Raw genomic sequence first — 19,694 nt, 5'->3', positions numbered from 1 at the left:
GAGTAATTCAGATTGACTTTGATTTGGTTTAGTTTGATTTTTAGGTCAGTACTTTGATGTCTGTTTTCATTCTTGCTACTTCCGGACGATTGAGGGATTTCTCTTATTTGAAGGGATCAGTGATTTTTTTTTTTTTTTTAACCCGGTCGCTACGATGTATCAAAACTCTTTCAATCCAGTGATGCACTTTTATATTTGACTCTTACTACAACCAGGCGATTTGATTCAACTAAAGCCACAGTAGACCTCATGTAGTGAAGGGTATATCTAACCATCTCCAAAGCATTGAATCGTCTGGTTATGACAATGATAAAATTCAGTACATAATACGTCATCGTAGTAGTAATAGTAGTAGTAGTAGTAGTAGTAGTCGTAGTAACCCCAGGATCATTAGTAACGTGAACCCAGCAAACTGCGGGGTGAAGTTGCCCTTCTTCAACAGTCTTTTACCCTCCTTTCAGGGGATACCGAGGGAAGTGAGGAGTGTTTGCGTAGCCAGAGAGTGGAGCCGTCAAATCATGTCTGTGCCACCACGCGAAGGTGCCTCTCTCCAGTCATCGGAGCGAAGTGGTTCAACAATAAAAATAATTTCGTGGTGGCTAAAATGCTGTAGTGTAAAAAGGTGTCACCGTGCAGAAAGGGTTAATTACCTCTTTACACAGGTGGACATTCTTACACAGTCTAATGGCTCGTCACTGTTGTCTCTTCGTAATGGCTTTCTTTGTCGTGGTTTCCTTTTCTTCTCCGATTCTCATTACTCTGTTTTTTCTCCTCTTCCTTTCGTGTTCTTCGTTTGTTTTGGTTTTCTCTGCCTGTCTTGCTTGATTGGCTCCATTTTGCTGTCTGCGTGTTTTGTTGTCGTTGGTTTTATTTACATGTTTTGATTTTCTTTGTGTTGGTTTGGTTTGTGTATTTATTTGTTCTTTCTCTCACTTTCTAAGGCTTTCTGTGTCTGGTTCTTCCATAATTTGCCTTTGCTACTGTTTTTGTTCTTTACGTTTCTACTTCTTTGCTTTGTTTGTTCTGTTTGTCTACTGTTCATCTCTTCTTATTTTTTTCTTTGCTTGTCTTGTTTCTGAGTCTGGGCATACAGTCCACTCCTTAAGGTTCCGTAATACTCTCACGTGTTGCAAACCATCACCTGTCACCGCTTCGTCGCTAATACCCACAGACCATCCTGGATACAAGGACTGTCTCATTTAGAACTGGTGTCATGGTAGCAGCGGAGATGTTTTTATACCATGTTGCTGGGTCTCTCGTGGATGATTAAGTATATGTTCAGGAAAATCAGATCCACGAAATGTTCCCTGCCCAATTCTTCAGCGCGGTATCTGTGGCAAGTCTTTTCAAACAGCAGTCCCCTTATCTATCTTCCCTCCCCCACCCCCTCCCCCACCCACCACAACATCTCTGTCCACTTTTTCCGTACAGGGTCGTTCGCCTTGTCAGTTCATCCAGTATTACATTTAGGACAGACTTATTTGACAGCTGGCACCGAATTTGGGAACGGCTTTTGGTTTGTGTTTGTTGAGGAGCCTTCTGGTGAAAAATAATATTAGTTGTACGTTCTTCCCTTAGTGATGGACTGTGTGTGTGTGTGTGTGTGTGTGTGTGTGTGTGTATGTGTGTGTGTGTGTGTGTGTGTGTGTGTGTGTGTGTGTGTGTCTTTCATCATACATGGCCAGTGTCGCCAGAATTACATCACACCCCCTGAAATCTATCACACTTAAGTTCCCCATGATTAAAATAACACGTCCTCATACGGAAGGGGTTACTGGAGACTTTCTGAGAAGCTCGTCCTGCCGTCAGAAGAAAAGTCTTAGAACTGGAGCTGGAGGAGAGGAAGACCGAGAACGTGTTGAAAGGAGAAGGTGGCTGAGTGCATGATGGATGGCGCCTTGACGTGGTGATACGGAGTGGCTTGTTATGTTTTTTTTTTTTTTTTGTAACACCGCCCTGTATGAACTCTGGTATTAAGCGCGTGACGTCAGATAAGCGTGGTACAGTCTGGATTATGAACCCAGACAGCGAGGTTTACAATCCAAGCTGAACAAGTACAAAATTACTAGATGATACGGGACCATGAAGGCCGGAATATAAGGCGTCGCTCAAGTCTAGGGAAGTGAGATAAATTTGTCCGAAAAACTTTAGGGTGTGACTGACCAAGTGAGCCTCCACAAGAGATACCACTGCATCAATAAATAACTGAAAGACAAAACTGTGAATTGTGCGAGCCAGACTTTTGATACACACCGTAATAAACCCTACCGGAAACAGCCATTAGTTTTTTATATGGGTGGAGTACACGGATTTTAGGAAATATTCGACGAGTAAACAGAGAATACAGAAAACTACTGGAGATCAAGACAAGCAACACATTTAAGTATTTTTTCATCTGCTTTTCTTAGACCCGACTTGGAGGAGAGAGGGACCAGAGGAAAGTGCTTTTTAGGAGGGAAGTAAAAACCTGTGTTGGGAAGGAAAGAGGGCAGACAACTTACTCATTTTTTCTTTTTCGTTTTTTTTTTTATGGGGGAGGGGGGACCCAAGAATACCACAGGAGAGGGTAGGAGATAAGAGAATACTTTAGACGATAAGAGGTACAGAAGAAATGGATGGAAGGGAAGTGTTGTGGAAAGTACTGATGGATACGAAGGAGAGCGACGTTTAAAGAGGAATATGGAGATAATAGTCAGACATGAGCAAAAAGAACTGTGGAGTGTAGCATTTTGTATGTGAGAAGGACGATACACAGAGGAAGGAGAGAGAGAGAGAGAGAGAGATTTACGATAGGGATGGAGGTAGAGGTGGAACGGTTTGAAAAGAGGTATTGTAGAAGGTAAAGGTTATTACGTGGGAGGGAGGAAGAAATAGACAGGTAGAAAGGACGTCACGTAGAGGAAGGTAAGGAAAAACTGGAGAAACTTCAGACTATAGGGAGAAAGGCAGACAGACTTGGAACGATTTGAAAAGATGGCTGGTAGAAAGTAGAGGCAGATACGAAGGATTGGGGACGGCACACAGTAACTTGCGAGGAAGATGTCGGAGAAGATTGGGGGGCTTTTGGAGGGAAGGGAGCAGGAGAGTGAGAGCGCGCGCCAACCACCACCCAACCAGCCCAGCGAACCTATTCAACCTGCTGCTTTGGCAGTGTTCACTCGACGTTCGAAGGGGAGGGATGTACGTATCCTCGTTCTCCCGCGTCACTAACCACCACCGCCTTGCTGTGTCCTCGAGTGCTGTGTTGTGGTAGCTGCTGTGTGCTCGGGTGTGGCCACGGTGTATAAGCCTCACTTCTCCCTACAAAGACCCTACAACTTTTCTCCAACGTAGCGTCACATGGAAAGCTGATCACCATGCCTTCCTACTCCTACAAAGTCAACGTGAGTGACCTGATGCTTTGGCCTTTCCGTTTGTCATTCCGTGTCGAGCTTTTCCTACACGTATTTAATGACTGACTCCATGTCAGGTTTTAAAATCAGTTAATGTCTTATTCCGTGTCGAATTTCGAAGTAGTGACTGATTCCGTGTCGAGTTAGTACGCAAGAAATGACATTCCGTGTCAAGTGTGTCTGCACCAAAAATTTTTGTGTCGAGTTTTTCTGTATAGCATGTTCCGATGGAGTGCTTTCAATGTTGGATTTGTGTGTACATTGGTTATTACTGATTTCTTGTCGAGTTCATTTCGTAGGTTTTGTGGAGTACGTGTTCAGCTTACAATATGTAAATTAGAAAATTCTGTTCTTGATTTAGTGTCGTTTGTATAGTTTCGGCCGCTGCCTCTTTTAAACTGCTTCGAAATTGTGCCGAACTTAATGATAAATTGCTAAATTAACCAGAAGTATTCAGACAAGTTGGAAGGCTTGTAATCCAGCTTCATTAGTTCGAAAGCACCACAGACGTGTTAATGGATTATTACCGTAAATACGTATACTTTTTTTTCCCCCTATGTCGTGTCATTTTGGAGGTGTTTATTGATTTCGGGTCTGGTTTATCGTTTCGTAGGTTTTGACAGTTCCGTGGCGGGCTTATATTAGTGTATTTGTTCTGAGTTTGTGCGTAAATCACTGCAGATATCGTGTTCATTTTGCAGGTATGTTATTGCAGGTTTTCTACTTTTAGAGGTAATGACCACAGTGTTATGTTTAGTATTAGGGTTTTTTGAAGAGACATTTAGTGTTCCTAGTTTACCTCATAGGAGTTGAAACCCCCATCCTCTCTCTCTCTGTCTCTCTCTCTCTCTCTCTCTCTCTCTCTCTCTCTATCTATCTATCTATCTATCTGTTTTATGGCGACGCTTTGTGTTTGTTGACCATCTTAACACTACACAATTATCGAAGCCATCCATGACTAGCTTAATTTATTCTACAAGCTCTCTGTGACAGTTATATTATTGTGTTTACCTTGGACTAAAGATTGACGATTTTATTTATTTATTTATTTGTTTTTATTCATTTCGGGGCTTAATATGATTTTGTTGATGAGGCCTGTGTTTGGACTGAGGGTTGACGGTAACATGAAAACAATTTATTTCTGAAACTGATGACCATTTGATTGCTCTCTCTCTCTCTCTCTCTCTCTCTCTCTCTCTCTCTCTCTCACTCTCCCTCTACTCCTTCCGTTCAAAAAGCCTCCCCAAACTGAACACATTCGCCCAGAGATAACAGTGATGAATAAAAAAAAAAAAAAAATTACTGTACGTTGTCAGGCAAACGAGGTTAAACAATGTTAATGAAGGCTATAGTACATACCAGTTTCAAAAATACCCTATAAATTAAACAGAGTAATTGTCGTAGTAATAGTAGTAGCAGTGGTATAGTAGTAGTAGTGGTGGTGGTAGTAGTAGTAGTAGTAGCAGTAATAGTAATAATAATAATAATAATAATAATAATAAATAGCTAGAATTTTGTCCTGCGAACAGTCACTAGTCTCCATCTACTGTTCTGGATTGAGGTCCTTGATAACCAGTCACAAAGACATGAACGGGGCACCTCAGTAGTGTTCATAGGTCATGGTAGGATACATTCTGTAGTAATTTAATGTCAATTGGTCAAGTTCACCCTTCAGACTCCTGGAGCAGGTTGAACTGATATATCCAGTTGGCAAGACCAACTTATTTCGTTCACTCATAATACTGATAGGACTTTTTGCCATGCCCTTCCAGTGCGCGTAAAGGATTTTTTTTTTTCTGTCAGCAATGGCCCATGCCAGGACACATAACCTGGTCACTTCAGATTCCTTCAGCAATCTCCGGTTCTCCTAGAATCTTCGCGAGACTCAAAGGCCGGAATAATACCAGCAAGAACATAGTCTCCACCTATGCAGTAGGTGGAGACTAATAATAATACATCGTCTGGCAGAAGTAGCTATAGTCTCTGAACCAATTTATATGTAAGTTCAAGAAAACTTACTGTAGATCTAAGGCGACGCTGTGTAAATGAATTGATTACGTGTGTGTCGCTGGTTAAAGTAAACGAATACATAAGAATACATCGTTTGGCTTGAAGCGTTTAAAAAATAACCATCTGATCAATTTACGTGCAGATCCAGTAAGACGTAGTTCTAAGGCGACATGTGGAAGTGAATGTGTTTACGTGTGTGTGTGTGTGTGTGTGTGTGTGTGTCGGTGGCGGGTGGCGAGCAACTTTTTTTACTATTAATGTCAGGGTTGGCCAGGGGTAAACTAGTCTACTGGGCCGCGACTATCCTCACTAGCAGCCTAATTGTCCACATCACTAGTTCACCGTACGGGGAATACTATACCCTTCTCACTCTAACTTGGCCCAAAATTGCCATCGCTTGACCTGGAACTCTGAGTTGTAGCGGAAGATTAATACTAGATGTGATGCTAGTCAAGAAGAAGTGCTGTGGAGAGGATGGAGAGTTGTACTATTCTCTCTCTCTCTCTCTTTCTCTGAACACCAAAATAAGCCCCCCAAAGACGAAATTCTGGGCAAAGTTAGATTAAAATCACTATAATTTTTTTTTTCAGAGTAGTCCCTTGCCCACACCGATTGGATTTTAGGGTAAGATAGTCAAGCCTCTGCCACAAGAATTCCAGAGTAGCCTATACCAGTTGGCCTTTGGAGTAGGCTACTGGATTCAGAGTAGTAGCCTATAGTAAGGTAGTCCAGCCTGTAACATTTAACTTTGAGAAGCCTATACCAGTTGGCTTTAAGAGTAGCCTATACCAGTGGACATTCAGAGTAGCCTATACCAGCTGACATTCAGAGTAGCCTATACCAGCTGACATTTAGAGTTGCCTATACCAGTGGACATTCAGAGTAGCCTATACCAGCTGACATTCAGAGTAGCCTATACCAGCTGACATTCAGAGTAGCATGTACCATATTTTTTCCGGTGAGCTTTTTTGTGTGTGGGGGGGTAGGGGGGTCAGTGTCGCTATCAATATACGATTTTAGTGAGATCTGGGGAGCTTCGTGGCGGTGTGAGGGTTAAGGAAGGCAATATTTAACCTCTTACCTCTTCTCTTACCTCTTACTTAACCTCGTACCTCTAATTTAACCTCTTACCCCTTATTTAACCTCTTACCTCTTATTTAACCTCTTACCTCTTATTTAACCTCATACCTCTTATTTAACCTCATACCTCTTATTTGACCTCTTACCTCTTATTTGACCCCTTACCCCTTATTTAACCTCTTACCACTTATTTAACCCCTTACTTCTTATTTAACCTCTTACCTCTTATTTAACCTCTTACAGTTTGAAAGTGTCTCGTAAGTTGAATGAAATCGTTTGGCGGTAGTAAAGAAATCGGAATAAGTCCTACCATACAGTTAATCCCTCCAAGTGAACGTTTTACCATAGCATACAGTTAATCCCTCCAAGTGAACGTTTTACCATAGCATACAGTTAATCCCTCCAAGTGAACGTTTAACATACCATACAGTTAATCTCTCCAAGTGAACGTTTTACCTCACGTTTTTGTCGTGTAAACCAGGCCACTATATACTAGTCTGTTTTATTTTATTTATTCATCCTGGAAAACCTTTGGCTGAGAAGAGATTAAAGAACACATGTCGACTGCAAGAAGCCTGTTACCCAGAAAGTGAATTGGGAGAGTTGCCACTGCACCGTTTTTACTAACGTAGCCCCGTTCCCCCCCCCCCTTTCGGCCTGTCTCACGTCGTTCAGAGGCTAAGACAATGCTGTGGCTATACACTCTTTCCATTGCACTTCTTCGTGACTAGCGCTATATTCGAGTGTTGATTTATTGTAACAGCTAAGCATTAAAGATGGAGAGATGGCAGATTTAGGGCAAGTTAGCGTAAAAGCAGTGCATCAACCATTTTCATGACCTCATCTTCCTGGCCTCCACTTCTCATTAACAGATTGCTTTTTATTGGTAGATGAGCTTGCAGAATGGATAGCAACAAAAACTCCACATCAAACTTACCGGTATATAATTGGACCAAGGGGAATAAAATGCAGGATCTTACGGATAGCCTGATCAATACCCAGTAGTCGCCAATCAGTGCCTTTTGAAGCATGTAGCGACCATACTGCAGCACCGTACTCATCAGGATAATCGCACCTGTGTAATTGTGCTGTCGTGAAAAAAGTGTAGCCTTGGAGTTGTTACCTTTTATACAGAGAATGTCATTGACGAATTTCTTGTCGTATTTGCGTAACCAGAATATTTGTGTGGCTAGGCAAATAATATAAAGTATAGTAATATTTAATGTACCAAAAGTGTGTGTGTGTGTGTGTGTGTGTGTGTGTGTGTGTGTGTGTGTGTGTGTGTGTGTGTGTGTGTGTGTGTGTGTGTGTGTGTGTGTGTGTGTGTGTGTGTGTGTGTGTGTGTGTGTGTGTGTGTGTGTGTGTGTGTGTGTGTGTGTGTGCGTGCGCGAACGTGCGTGAGTGCGCGCGCGCCGAAACTGGAAAAATTATTTCAGTGCATAGATGGGCAGAGTTTAATTTTGTGTCGATTGAAAATTTTTAAGGCGTACTTGTTACCCCTAATTGTTGCCAATGGTTTTACAGCTGAATGACCCGATGGGGCGCGAAGCACTTGTTCCCGCGTCGACGCAAAGCGTTGGTTTTGAGCAAAGCGAAGCACGAGCCAGAAACGGGTCATATGGGCAGTTGCTGAGCAGCCCGATGGGGCCGCGAAGCGCTTGTATAGCTTATATGCCGAACTGTAAACGAGGAAGTGATTATAATCGTAAATTTTGGTTATAAATTCACACTTGTCTTTGGCTGTCTGAATTTTAAGTGAAAGTGGAACCTGTCCAGTGCTAAGACCGCGCCAGTTTTGTCGGTAGTAAACAGAGTTCACTGTCGATCTCCAGATTTTGGAAAGTTTCTCACTGGTAGGCAGATCGTGTGGCGTTTGCTAGAGTACAGCAGACAAGTCGTCCCTCATGGTTTAAGATTGTGGTGTTGAAAACAAAGACTCGTGGCACGGTACGGCGCCCATGGCCGGCCACGTCCCTGCCGGATGCTGCCGTTATCTTGCACGCTGGTCATGATGGATGGATGCACTATCTTATACACGGTGTGAAAAATCCGTGCCACATAATAAAACAAAAATAAACTTCATTGATCTCGTAAAGGCGCGTTCGCGGTAATTAATCAGATAATGGCATATTCATGCAACGGTGCTATAGTTTTTATTTCTCACTATTATTTGAGATGTTGAGCGTGTGTATTAAGATGTTGTGCACAGTAGACTGGATCTAATTTTAATACAACGAAAGTTATCGTCGTTTTTATTGGGTTATTGGAGACTGGTCTGACCCCTTCACCACGAATGGTCTTTCCTAACCAAAATGTAATCCATTGGCGGTATCAGTACTAAGGATATACCGTACCCTAAGTCTATCGTTCTGAAGGGGGGAGTAAAGAAGACCTTACCACAACGAGGGTGGCTGATCGTCTGGTGATGGTACAATTAACACAGAAACAGACACTATTGATTACAAGACGTTAACCCCTTCAGTCCGAGAACGCAATTTTCTTACTATTGTTATTATTGATACTTCCAGACAGCTGTATTTACCTTCGACCTAGAACTTGGGGGGGTTAGATATATTCTCCACAATACCTTTCACTACCGTGGCGACCTCCTAAGATGAACTGAATCGTGAAGAGGTAGCAAAGGCAAAAGAGAAGGAAGAGCAGGAGGAGAAGAAGAAGAAGGAAGAGGAGGAGAAGGAGGAGAAAGAAAAGGGTAATCGTCTTGAAGGGGTTAACATCATGTCTCAACCTTGCCTTACATCCTTCCTTGAGCCAGCCACTCCGAACATCACCTACGGAAGGAAATGTCAGACAATTACTTCACGCACAGTTTCAGAACGGGTATATATATATATTTTTTCCCTTCGCGTGCTAGCCGTCTATCGTATCTCTAAAACACGACGCGACTATCGGCTGGGGAATGCCGCTTGTCTTGGCTTATATATACTTTTCGTTGTGTATTGTGTGGCGGGTGTTCTTTATAACATGATGGAGATATGTAGTGACTTGTATGTATATTTGTTCTGATATTCTCTAGCGACTTGATGTGTGAAGTGATTGAAAGGTAAATTGTCTTGTTCATACTCTCTCTCTCTCTCTCTTAGTGAGTGTGCTTATACAATTATTGAGAGGGGCAGTGACTTTACATATACTTTGTGTCTTGTTTTTTATTTTTTTTTTTCGCGTGCAAGCTACTTATGAAATGATAAAGGCAGAAAAATTACTTATACCGTATATTTTATTTCTAACACCTGTACTTATTTAATTTCAAGGTGAGATGTCTATTAATTTATTCTGGATACTTTTCGTGTACTATGTGTCCAGGTGTACCGGTACCCATAAAATTTTTCAATCTACCTATCTATTGCCAGACGCCCTAATCCCTTATACGGGGTGGCCACAAACAAATCGCCTCCACGTCACCCTGTCCCCCGCCATTTCACTGCCCTGCTCTCAGATCACACACCCCCTCTCTCATATACCTTTCCCCCTCCATCCCTCCATCTCATCCTTGGCCTTCCCCTCCCTCTCTCCCCCTCCACCTCACTCATATACACACACCTCATCAGTCTCTCACTCTCCATCCTCTCCACATGGCCGAACCACCTCAGTGTGTTTCTCCTAATGCTTCCCATCACATCCACATCCACACCACAACGCTCCTTTTATAGATTTATGGAAAAGAGAGAGAGAGAGAGAGAGAGAGAGAGAGAGAGAGAGAGAGAGAGAGAGAGAGAGAGAGAGAGGTTGCATAGTGTTTGGAAAGTAGAATGTGTTTGTGGTAGGTATGCCTGCAAAATGACTGACAAGTGTAGCTACATATATTAAAAAAAAACATTAAGATGTTTATAATGACAAAGCTGAAGTGTGTGTGTGTGTGTGTGTGTGTGTGTGTGTGTGTGTGTGTGTGTGTGTGTGTGTGTGTGTGTGTGTGTGTGTGTGTGTGTGTGTGTGTGTGTGTGTGTGTGTGTGTGTGTGTGTGTGTGTGTGTGTGTGTGTGTGTGTGTGTGTGTGTGTGTGTGTGTGTGTGTGTGTGTGTGTGTGTGTGTGTGTGTGTGTGTGTGTGTGTGTGTGTGTGTGTGTGTGTGTGTGTGTGTGTGTGTGTGTGTGTGTGTGTGTGTGTGTGTGTGTGTGTGTGTGTGTGTGTGTGTGTGTGTGTGTGTGTGTGTGTGTGTGTGTGTGTGTGTGTGTGTGTGTGTGTGTGTGTGTGTGTGTGTGTGTGTGTGTGTGTGTGTGTGTGTGTGTGTGTGTGTGTGTGTGTGTGTGTGTGTGTGTGTGTGTGTGTGTGTGTGTGTGTGTGTGTGTGTGTGTGTGTGTGTGTGTGTGTGTGTGTGTGTGTGTGTGTGTGTGTGTGTGTGTGTGTGTGTGTGTGTGTGTGTGTGTGTGTGTGTGTGTGTGTGTGTGTGTGTGTGTGTGTGTGTGTGTGTGTGTGTGTGTGTGTGTGTGTGTGTGTGTGTGTGTGTGTGTGTGTGTGTGTGTGTGTGTGTGTGTGTGTGTGTGTGTGTGTGTGTGTGTGTGTGTGTGTGTGTGTGTGTGTGTGTGTGTGTGTGTGTGTGTGTGTGTGTGTGTGTGTGTGTGTGTGTGTGTGTGTGTGTGTGTGTGTGTGTGTGTGTGTGTGTGTGTGTGTGTGTGTGTGTGTGTGTGTGTGTGTGTGTGTGTGTGTGTGTGTGTGTGTGTGTGTGTGTGTGTGTGTGTGTGTGTGTGTGTGTGTGTGTGTGTGTGTGTGTGTGTGTGTGTGTGTGGTAAAGTTGTAAAATGATTGAGAGGCGAGGTTTGCGCGGTTGCACTAGACTGGATGACGAGATGGAGGTGGGGGAGTCATTTCCTGAGGGGTGTGGTGTGGTACAGAGAGAGAGAGAGAGAGAGAGAGAGAGAGAGAGATTTATGGGGAGTAGTGCATGGGGAATGGGGAGAGAGAGAGAGACAGACAGACAGAGAGGGGAGGGGAGCACACAGACGTGGGAAGGGGAGAGCAGTGATTGTGAAGGAGGGAGGGAAGCAGTGCATGAGGCAGGCAGACAGACAGACAGGACAAGGTGACGCAAGGGGACAGGCACGCTAATCACTGAACACAAAAGAAGAAGAGGGGGGAGGAGGAGGAGACGAAGAAGAAGAAGAGGAGGAGGAGAAGAAGAAGTGACGATGAAGGTGATCCTCTTGATAAATAAGTCATGTATGCTGATTCACACATAAACTTGCTATCCATTCCTTGTCGTAACTAAGATTTGTTTTAGCAGGAAAGAGAAGAAAAGGAGACAGCATACCCCTACCCTGTCTGTTGTTCTTCCTGCATAAATAAACACTGTACTCTTTTAACTTAACTTGGCTCAGGTTTTCGTCCTTTTGCAGCTAATGTCACGTAGCTCACTGGCTGAAAAAGACGATGCTGTGGCTCCCCATGTTTCCCGTAACATGTATATATTGTTGTTCAGATTAGAGTTCTCTCACACAAAAACATGTCGTAACTAGGAGAGGGAAGCCATTGGAAGTTATTTTGCCTAACAGGAAGTACAAAGAGAGTTTAGAATCCTACGGTGTTTACCCTTTGTGCACTTTATATTAACGTAAGAAGAGCAATGCATAATCCACCCATATCTTTTATTCTTTCTGCAAAAATAAATCATGGTTACGAGAGACAGTTAAATGCAAAGTACAAATCTCACGAAATCTCTTTATTAAATGGAGAATACGAATCTTACTAAGTCTCTTCTTCATTCCGCAGAATCCTATCTTAGTTACGAAAGGAACATTAGTGTCGTGAGCTAATTTGTGTGGTGCAGCTGTGTATTAGGCAGTTCTGACACCCAAGCCTGATGTAAGGTGTTTTTGGTTTTATGGCAATCAGCTGCACGAGGGCATTAAGACAAGCAATGTGTGTGTGTGTGTGTGTGTGTGTGTGTGTTTTGGGGGGAGGGGGCTTATGTAACGGGCTAGTAAGGAAAATGTAGGTTAAAAACTTTGTAGGGGTGGGTTGTGTGAGAGTGGGGGAGAGGGGAGGTAGGAAGAGGAGGAGGTAGGGGAAATAGGGAGGGATAGGGAGAACAGCAGGTAAAGGGAGAGGGAACTGAGAAGTTGGGGGGGGAGGTAGGGAAGAAACGTCCTTGTGACGGAAAGGGTAGAGAGAGAGGGAGTTTGTCGGGGGGGGGGGGATGAGAAAAATATGTGGAGTAGGGAGAGAAGAGAGCGAAGTAGGGAAGAGAAAGAGGACAGCTATGCGTAGAGAGAGAGAGAGAGAGAGAGAGGGAGAGAGTTCAAAACAGTGAGAGGGAGAGAATTGGGAGGGGTTGGAGGAACTTCCCCCTTGAGGAAGAGGGAAGGAAGGAGAGCAGAGGAAGGCAGAGAGAGGGCGGAAGGAGGGAGGAGTCGGGGAATGAGGGAAGGGAGGGGTGGGGTGGGGGAGAGATATGGGGAGGGGAGGGGGGGACCGTCGCCGGGGGGGAGAGGGGGTGGGGGGGGAGAGAAGGTGAAGGCAGGCAGGTTTTTCCCCTCCTAAGGATATCTACCTCCCCTCGCCCCTCCCTCCCCTCGCCCCTCCCTCCTTCCTCCCTCCCTCCCCCATTCTGCCCCACCTTCTACTCTACATTTACCCGTGTTATTCCTTTTATGCTCTTTAGTACCCCTTCTCTTCCAGCAATTTACCCCTGAATCTTTCTGACCCGCCTCGTTGCTGTCTCACGGAATATTTATGTTAGTTATATTACGCATGTTAGCTATGATATGTTGTTCGCTATGTTATGTTCTTAGCTACGTTGTGCTAGTTATGTTAGTTATTACCTATGCTATGAGAAACAGATTCGATAATACGAGTTGGATTCCTTTATTTCCTTTTATTTGTTTTTCTTTGTACTGTTCTCTATATTTTCTTTCTCTGTCCCACTGCTGTCACTTTCATCCTTTACTCTCTCTCTCTCTCTCTCTCTCTCTCTCTCTCTCTCTCTCAGCCAGTAAGGTCACGAGGTTAAACAAGGTCACGCTGCGTAAAGGTCGCCGTCAGTCAGTCCCTTCCCCCTCAGAGGTCAGGCTGGGTGTGTCTTAACCCTCTGACCGCCAAAAATATCACGTTCGCATTTTTCCGATTAATGGCGATTTCTTTTCGTTTTTCCTCATTCTTTTTGCGTCTTTTTTTTTTTTAAGAATACGGTGATGTACTTTTTCAATAAACTTTCAAACTCGAGACGATATTATTTAGCAGAGAAGGGATTTTTTTTTTGGGGGGGTTTAAATGTTGCCCTCATATGCCCCTTCACTACAACTCGTTAACTCGTTTCCTTTAACTTTAATATAATCAGCTGGTGAGAGCGAGAACAGATTAAAATAGTGCACCGGATTGTAGTGGCTAAACTCAGATAAATTAACCTTGTAAAACGTTTAAGTCTTGCGTGATCACCGTTTTGGCCGTGAAGAACATCGTATTTAATGGCAACTTAAATCTCACGAACGTATCCAGCAGACGGAAGCCCAACGCAGCCACAGGGATGAAACACTGACCACGATGAAGCCTTTGTGTATACCGCTATAGGTTTAATTCATTTCAGCCTTCCTACCACCGGATGATTTGAAACACTGAGTACGATGAAGCCGTTTGTATTTTGTGTTTTATTTCAATCTTTCTACCACCCGAGAATTTGAAAGATTGAACACGATCATGCTTCTGTTTATATATATTTTTCAATCTTTCTACCACCAGACGTTTTTTTAGTTAGCTTGGGGAAGGCCTCTTATAATGAAAGGGTCAGTGAAGACTGTTCTTAACCCATCCAGTTTTAAAAAGCAGTTCCTGAGTTGATTCCTGCGATGAAAGTGATAGGGGAAGTTTACATATATCGGATTACAACTGTTTTTTTTTTTCGATAAACGAGACTCTAGCAGTGGCTGTTATCAGAAATAATTTAGTTTTTCGTATTTTTCGCTTTATCGTTCTTTCTTCTTCTTCTTCTTTTTTTTTTAGGTAAGTTGTGAAGTGTTTGATACCGTGTTTGGATGAGTGAAGATATAATTATAAACTGGTAATCTTGTGCACAGCCTAATGTTCGGTTGAGTTCGGTTGTGTAGTGTTTGTGTGAGCGTAGAGAAATGTACAAACAAGCAGGCAGATGCACACTTTAAAATGAACTCTTGGTTTGATAGTACAGTGTTTGGTAATGGCAGGAATGAAACTGTAGAAAATCTTATACCTAATTTAGAGTTTATTTTCTCCAAGAAGGAGAGTACGTATGTTTTCACCCCAGTTTGTGTGTTTGTCTGTCTGTCAGCAGGATTACTCAAAAACTAAAAGAGGGATTTGGACCAAATTTGGTGGGTAGATAGCCCACGTCCCAGGGAACAATCGATTAACTTTTGGGACCGATCCGGATCGTATTACAGATTCTGGAGCCGGAAAACACTTTTGGCGAAACCCTAATCAATGATGAGAAACCTAACCCATTATGAAGAGTGGTTTGGAAATTACGTTGTCTTTGTCGGAGAGATGCGCTCCAGTGAGTGCCCCTCTAGTTAACGTTAGTAGTAGTAGTAGTAGTATTTTTAGAGAGGAGCTGTAATAATGAAGAAGTGCCATCTATAATTTCTTTCTTCAGCAAGACGATTTTCCTCATCTCGGCGGACCTGTAGTGGTGAAGGGGCTAGAGGAAGGTGCCATTTTAATTTGACCACCTCAGACGATTTTTCTTCATCTTGCTCCGGCCTCTCGCAGTCGGGGGTAGCATCTTAACCCCTTCACTCCGATTACGTAATTTGTAGTCTTGGGCCCGTATTCTCGTCGGTAAAGGAAGCTCCCTAACACCTCTTCCTTAGCGATTTATTTTTAGAGATGGCTGGTTAATATCCTTTTTGCAAGTAATGTCTGTAAAGTGAAGCGATACTTGAAGATTTTACATAGTATAGAGGACAACAAATCGCTTAGGAAAAGGCGTTAGGGGCCTTCCACTTTCCACCAAAAATGAATAATACTGATGAAAAGGAGAGAGAGAGAGAGATAGATAGAGAGAGAGAGAGAGAGAGGGAGAGGAAAAGGTGTTAGGGAGCTTCCACTTTATACCCAAAATGTTTAATACTGATAAAAAGGAGAGAGAGAGAGAGAGAGAGACCGCGGAGTTTGAGAAAGCCGACAGCACGTACGATGAAAGTCCAATGAACATAATTTACTGAACAAAACATGCGATGAAAGCAAAATGAACCCGGCTTTTTGAAAACGATAAAAACTGCCACGAACTTTACTACTACAAGAAAGTAAATGAAATAAGAATGATAATAAATAATGTACAATCTTTCTTTATTGATCTGAGCGTGTCATTTATAGACGGGATTTTTTCTTGTTATTTTTAGTGTTCATTTTAGGGGAGAACATTTAAGGAGAGAACGTTTAAGAGAACGTTTTTAGGAGAGCTGTAGGAGAGAACATTTAAGGGAACATTTTCGAGAGAACAAATTAGGGGAGAACATTTAGGAGAACATTTTAAGAGAGAACATTTAGGAGAGAACATTTTAGGAGAGAACAATAAAGAGAGAACGTCTAGGAGAGAACATTTAGGAGAGAACATTTTTGGAGTTAAGGAAGGCTGTGTCTAACCCCTCCTTTGAACACGTCCATCCTAAAAAGAAAAAAAAAAGCTTAGAGGATGGCAAGAACAAAATAAAAGGAGGTCCTCTGGCTATCCGTTTATTTATCAATCTATCTATATATCTATCTATGTCTGTCTATCTATCTACAGCCAGACGCCATCATGCTCTGGGTCAAGGGGTTAATAATGCACTAATAAGGAAATTGGATGAAGCCAAGAATTAATATCGATCCGAAAAAATCAGAAAATAATTCCTTCAGCTGGAGGGTGTCAATTATTATTATTATTATTTTTTTTTTTGCTGCTTTTACAATTTATTTTTTTGTACTTGCTGCCTCCAGTTTTTATATATATATATTTTTTCAGAGCACCATACTAGCGAAAAGATAACTGAAAGCTTCCCTTCACTGTATCTAGCTGGCAATGGCTCTGCGCTGAATAAAGTCGCTGGGAAATAAAGAGAAAGTGGGTCCTCTTATTGAAAAGGTAAATACGAAAGCAATAAGCACAAATAATATAATAAAAGACGTACCAATATATTTAGACATTCACTGATACTTAGACACCCCGAAAAAAAAAACAGACGAACGAAAGGTGTGAAGAAATTGAAACCCAACGATGACTTGATACAACAGTGCGGTTGAAGAAGAAAGAAAAAAGGAAAGGAAATTGAACAAACTGAATCGGTGCTGTGGAAACGAACGGTGAAAGCAGAGCGAATGTAGCGAATAAACAGACCACAATAGAGGCTAAAACACGGCGCGGAAATACAGTCAGAAAAATATACTTGTTAGCAATGAATTCGAAGCTCATTATGCGGTGGTAAGGAAAGGCGCAAATAATGATGTTGAAAGCAGAGACGTGGCAAATGATCACACACACACACACACACACACACACACACACACACACACACACACACACACACACACACACACACACACACACACACACACACACACACACACACACACACACACACACACACACACACATCATCCTCCCACCATTGAAATCAAAAGTGAACCGCTCGACATCCAGCTCCGCAAGAACCACAAGGGAAGGTGTGTGTGTGTGTGTGTGTGTGTGTGTGTGTGTGTGTGTGTGTGTGTGTCGCGCTTGCATGTACGTTTGTGGTGTGCTTGTGGTTGCGTGTGTGTATGTGCGTTTATGAGCAAGTTTGGTGTCGTAGGGATTGTGTGTGTCGGGGGGAGAGGTAACGGGATGTGCGTGTTTACTGAAGTGTGTGTGTGTGTGTGTGTGTGTGTGTGTGTGTGTGTGTGTGTGTGTGTGTGTGTGTGTGTGTGTGTGTGTGTGTGTGTGTTTACTGGAGTCTGTGTGTGCCTATATATCGAGTTCTGAAGGCTGCCAGAAGCCAATGATACGATGGTAGTGAACGAGGTGCAAGTAAGGGCCACAGGGTTGTCATTTCCTCACCCCCTCCACTTACACCCCTCCCACTCTCACTCCCTTCCCCTCACTCACACCCCCTTCCGTTACACCCCTCTCTCCCACCTCACATACCTGCACGTCACATAACATAACACACCCCACCATTACTACCCACCTCACACCCATCACGCCAATCCATCGAGACTCTAGACTCTACAAACCATTATACTCGCCAGCGTTTGAAGAAGATTGTGTTCAGCTGCGATAATCCCTAGCAGAGACTTTATATATACACTGCATAATAACTCTAGTAGTCCTTTCTCTGGTATTGGCTCGCCTAGGAAGTGTATTTAGATTAAGAGCCTACAAAATTCCTCGGAGTCAGTAGGTTAAAGGCTATACTTAAAAAACTAGGGTAACGTGTGTAATAGGCTACGTGTGCTCTTGAACGTTGTCCGTCCCATGGCAGTGTACCGTGTGTGATAAACAAGGAGTGGCAGGAACAGCAGTATCCACAAAAACTGGCATATGTCATTAGCGCCTCAACCCAGTGTATCAGGTTTACATGGAGGGAGGAGTGGGCGAGTAGGAGCTGGGGATATCTAGATCAAGGCTCTTTGGTTTCTGCCAGGACATACATCAGAAGAAGCGGAAACCCAAGTAGAATCTTCTCACCTCCTCTGCATCCTAAGGAGGCACGAGGCTGCTTGTAACAAATGCTGGGCGGTGCAGATGGCTATCCCAACAAAAGTAGTTGTCCAGGCACACTTTCGCCTCTTTTAGCGTCTTCTGGGGCTCGCTTTTAATGATCAGAACCTGTATTCTTTCTTCCCCTCCCGGTCACCAATGATGTATGTAACTTAGCCAACAGTATGCTTATCCTTAAAGCTACTATAAATGAAGAAACTACTGAGAAACGGTAGCTATGTAGTTTATAATTAAAGGTAATCAGAGGTAATTTACAAGGCATAATGGTATTTTGAATGTCTCTCCGCGATAGCTCGATATTGTGTTGATTTTTCAGGCTGTCTTCCAGTATTGGGTCCATCATCATTAGACCCCTCCTTCTCCCCGTCCTCCTCCAATTCTTCGTCTTCGTCTTCTTTTTCCTCCTCCTCCTCCTCCTCCTCCTCTATCATCATCATCATCATCATCATCATCATCATGGCATTTGACCCCAATTCCGTGTTACAAAAGAGGTGTGTAGGCAATGCTGTGGGAGAACTATAGTGGAGTGGTAGACGAGGTTTCCAGCCTGCTTCTGCCGTGTGTGTGTGTGTGTGTGTTTGTGTGTGTGTGTGTGTGTGTGTGTGTGTGTGTGTGTGTGTGTGTGTGTGTGTGTGTGTGTGTGTGTGTGTGTGTGTGTGTGTGTTTGTGAAGTCGTGGTGGTGATTGTTTTTGATTGCGGTGGCGATTTTTTGTTTTAGTAATGGTGGTGGTGGTGGTGGTGGTGGTGGTGGTTTGAGAAGCAGTGGTAGTGGTTGACTGGATCTGTAGGTATTGTAAAAGCGATTGTGATGATTAAATTGCCAGAAATGAAAATGATGACGGTGATAATGGTTGGAGTGATGAACACATAGCAAGTATAGAAGGATGGTGATGGTGATGAGTAGATTGCCAGAAGTGAAAATAATGGTGATGATGATGATGATGATGACAGAGTGAGTAGGGTAGATGCAAGTGATAGTCGTTTAGTCTTTTTTTTTTTTTTTTGTGGCATCATCTTTCTGCTTTCAGTTGCTTTCATTCAGCTTAGGTGTGTTAATGAAGGGCTCAATAAGTGCTGTATCAAACCCCCTCCCCCCAGCTCAAAGTCTGTCTTGATACTACAAGGGTTAATATATTCACCTCTGGACATAGGCTAGGCAACCTGTTCCCTGAGACCTGGCAGTAGTTGTGACGAAGCAGTGATGATGGTGGGTGTAATGATAGAGAGGGGTAAAGAAATGCAGGTAGTAATGTTGATGATGATAAATACTATGCTCTTTTCACCTTAACCTTACCCAGATTTTCGTCCCTTTGCAGTTTATTTCACGTAGCTTGGTGGTAGAAAAAGACATTACTACAGCTCTGCATCCTTTCCATAGCACTTCTTCGTTACTAGCAACATTGCCTAGCTTTGATCTCGTCACGACTCGGTATACAAGTTGGAGAGGTAGTAGTTTTAGGCCAGGTTAGAGTAAAATGAGTGTAGTTGTAATAATGATGAATAGTTATCATGGTAGATGGTTGAGAGGAAGAAGGTTAAGTGGTGATGATA

General features: G+C 43.1%; 2 protein-coding genes across 4 annotated transcripts in view; one reads left to right on the top strand and one right to left on the bottom strand.

Annotated features, from left to right (window-relative positions):
* The window catches only part of LOC145411816 (sodium- and chloride-dependent glycine transporter 2-like), a 151,919-nt gene that overhangs the window by 64,264 nt on the left and 67,961 nt on the right, over positions 1–19,694 (top strand). For 2 of the 3 annotated variants that reach the window (XM_080281775.1, XM_080281772.1), the window contains exon 1: positions 3,195–3,383. The exons of the other annotated variant lie outside the window; for it this stretch is intronic. In XM_080281775.1, the coding sequence (XP_080137901.1) occupies positions 3,357–3,383 (27 nt within the window). In that variant the 5' untranslated portion in view covers positions 3,195–3,356. Of the gene's footprint in view, positions 1–3,194; positions 3,384–19,694 lie in introns of those variants that run through there. 3 annotated transcript variants of the gene reach the window in all.
* The window catches only part of LOC145411803 (uncharacterized), a 52,992-nt gene continuing 39,333 nt past the window's right edge, over positions 6,036–19,694 (bottom strand). Inside the window, exons 5-7 of the mRNA XM_080281746.1 lie at positions 7,973–8,161; positions 7,420–7,557; positions 6,036–6,135 (exon numbers count right to left, since the gene is read on the bottom strand). Coding sequence (XP_080137872.1) covers positions 6,036–6,135; positions 7,420–7,557; positions 7,973–8,161 — 427 coding nt within the window. The remainder of the gene's footprint in view (positions 6,136–7,419; positions 7,558–7,972; positions 8,162–19,694) is intronic.

Source organism: Coenobita brevimanus, chromosome 91 (genome assembly GCF_032717465.1).
Source record: "Coenobita brevimanus isolate Jiangsu-jjx chromosome 91, ASM3271746v2, whole genome shotgun sequence".
Lineage (NCBI taxonomy): Eukaryota > Metazoa > Arthropoda > Malacostraca > Decapoda > Coenobitidae > Coenobita > Coenobita brevimanus.
The sequence above is the reverse complement of the archived record's forward strand: the minus strand, read 5'-3'. Positions and strand labels throughout refer to the sequence as shown.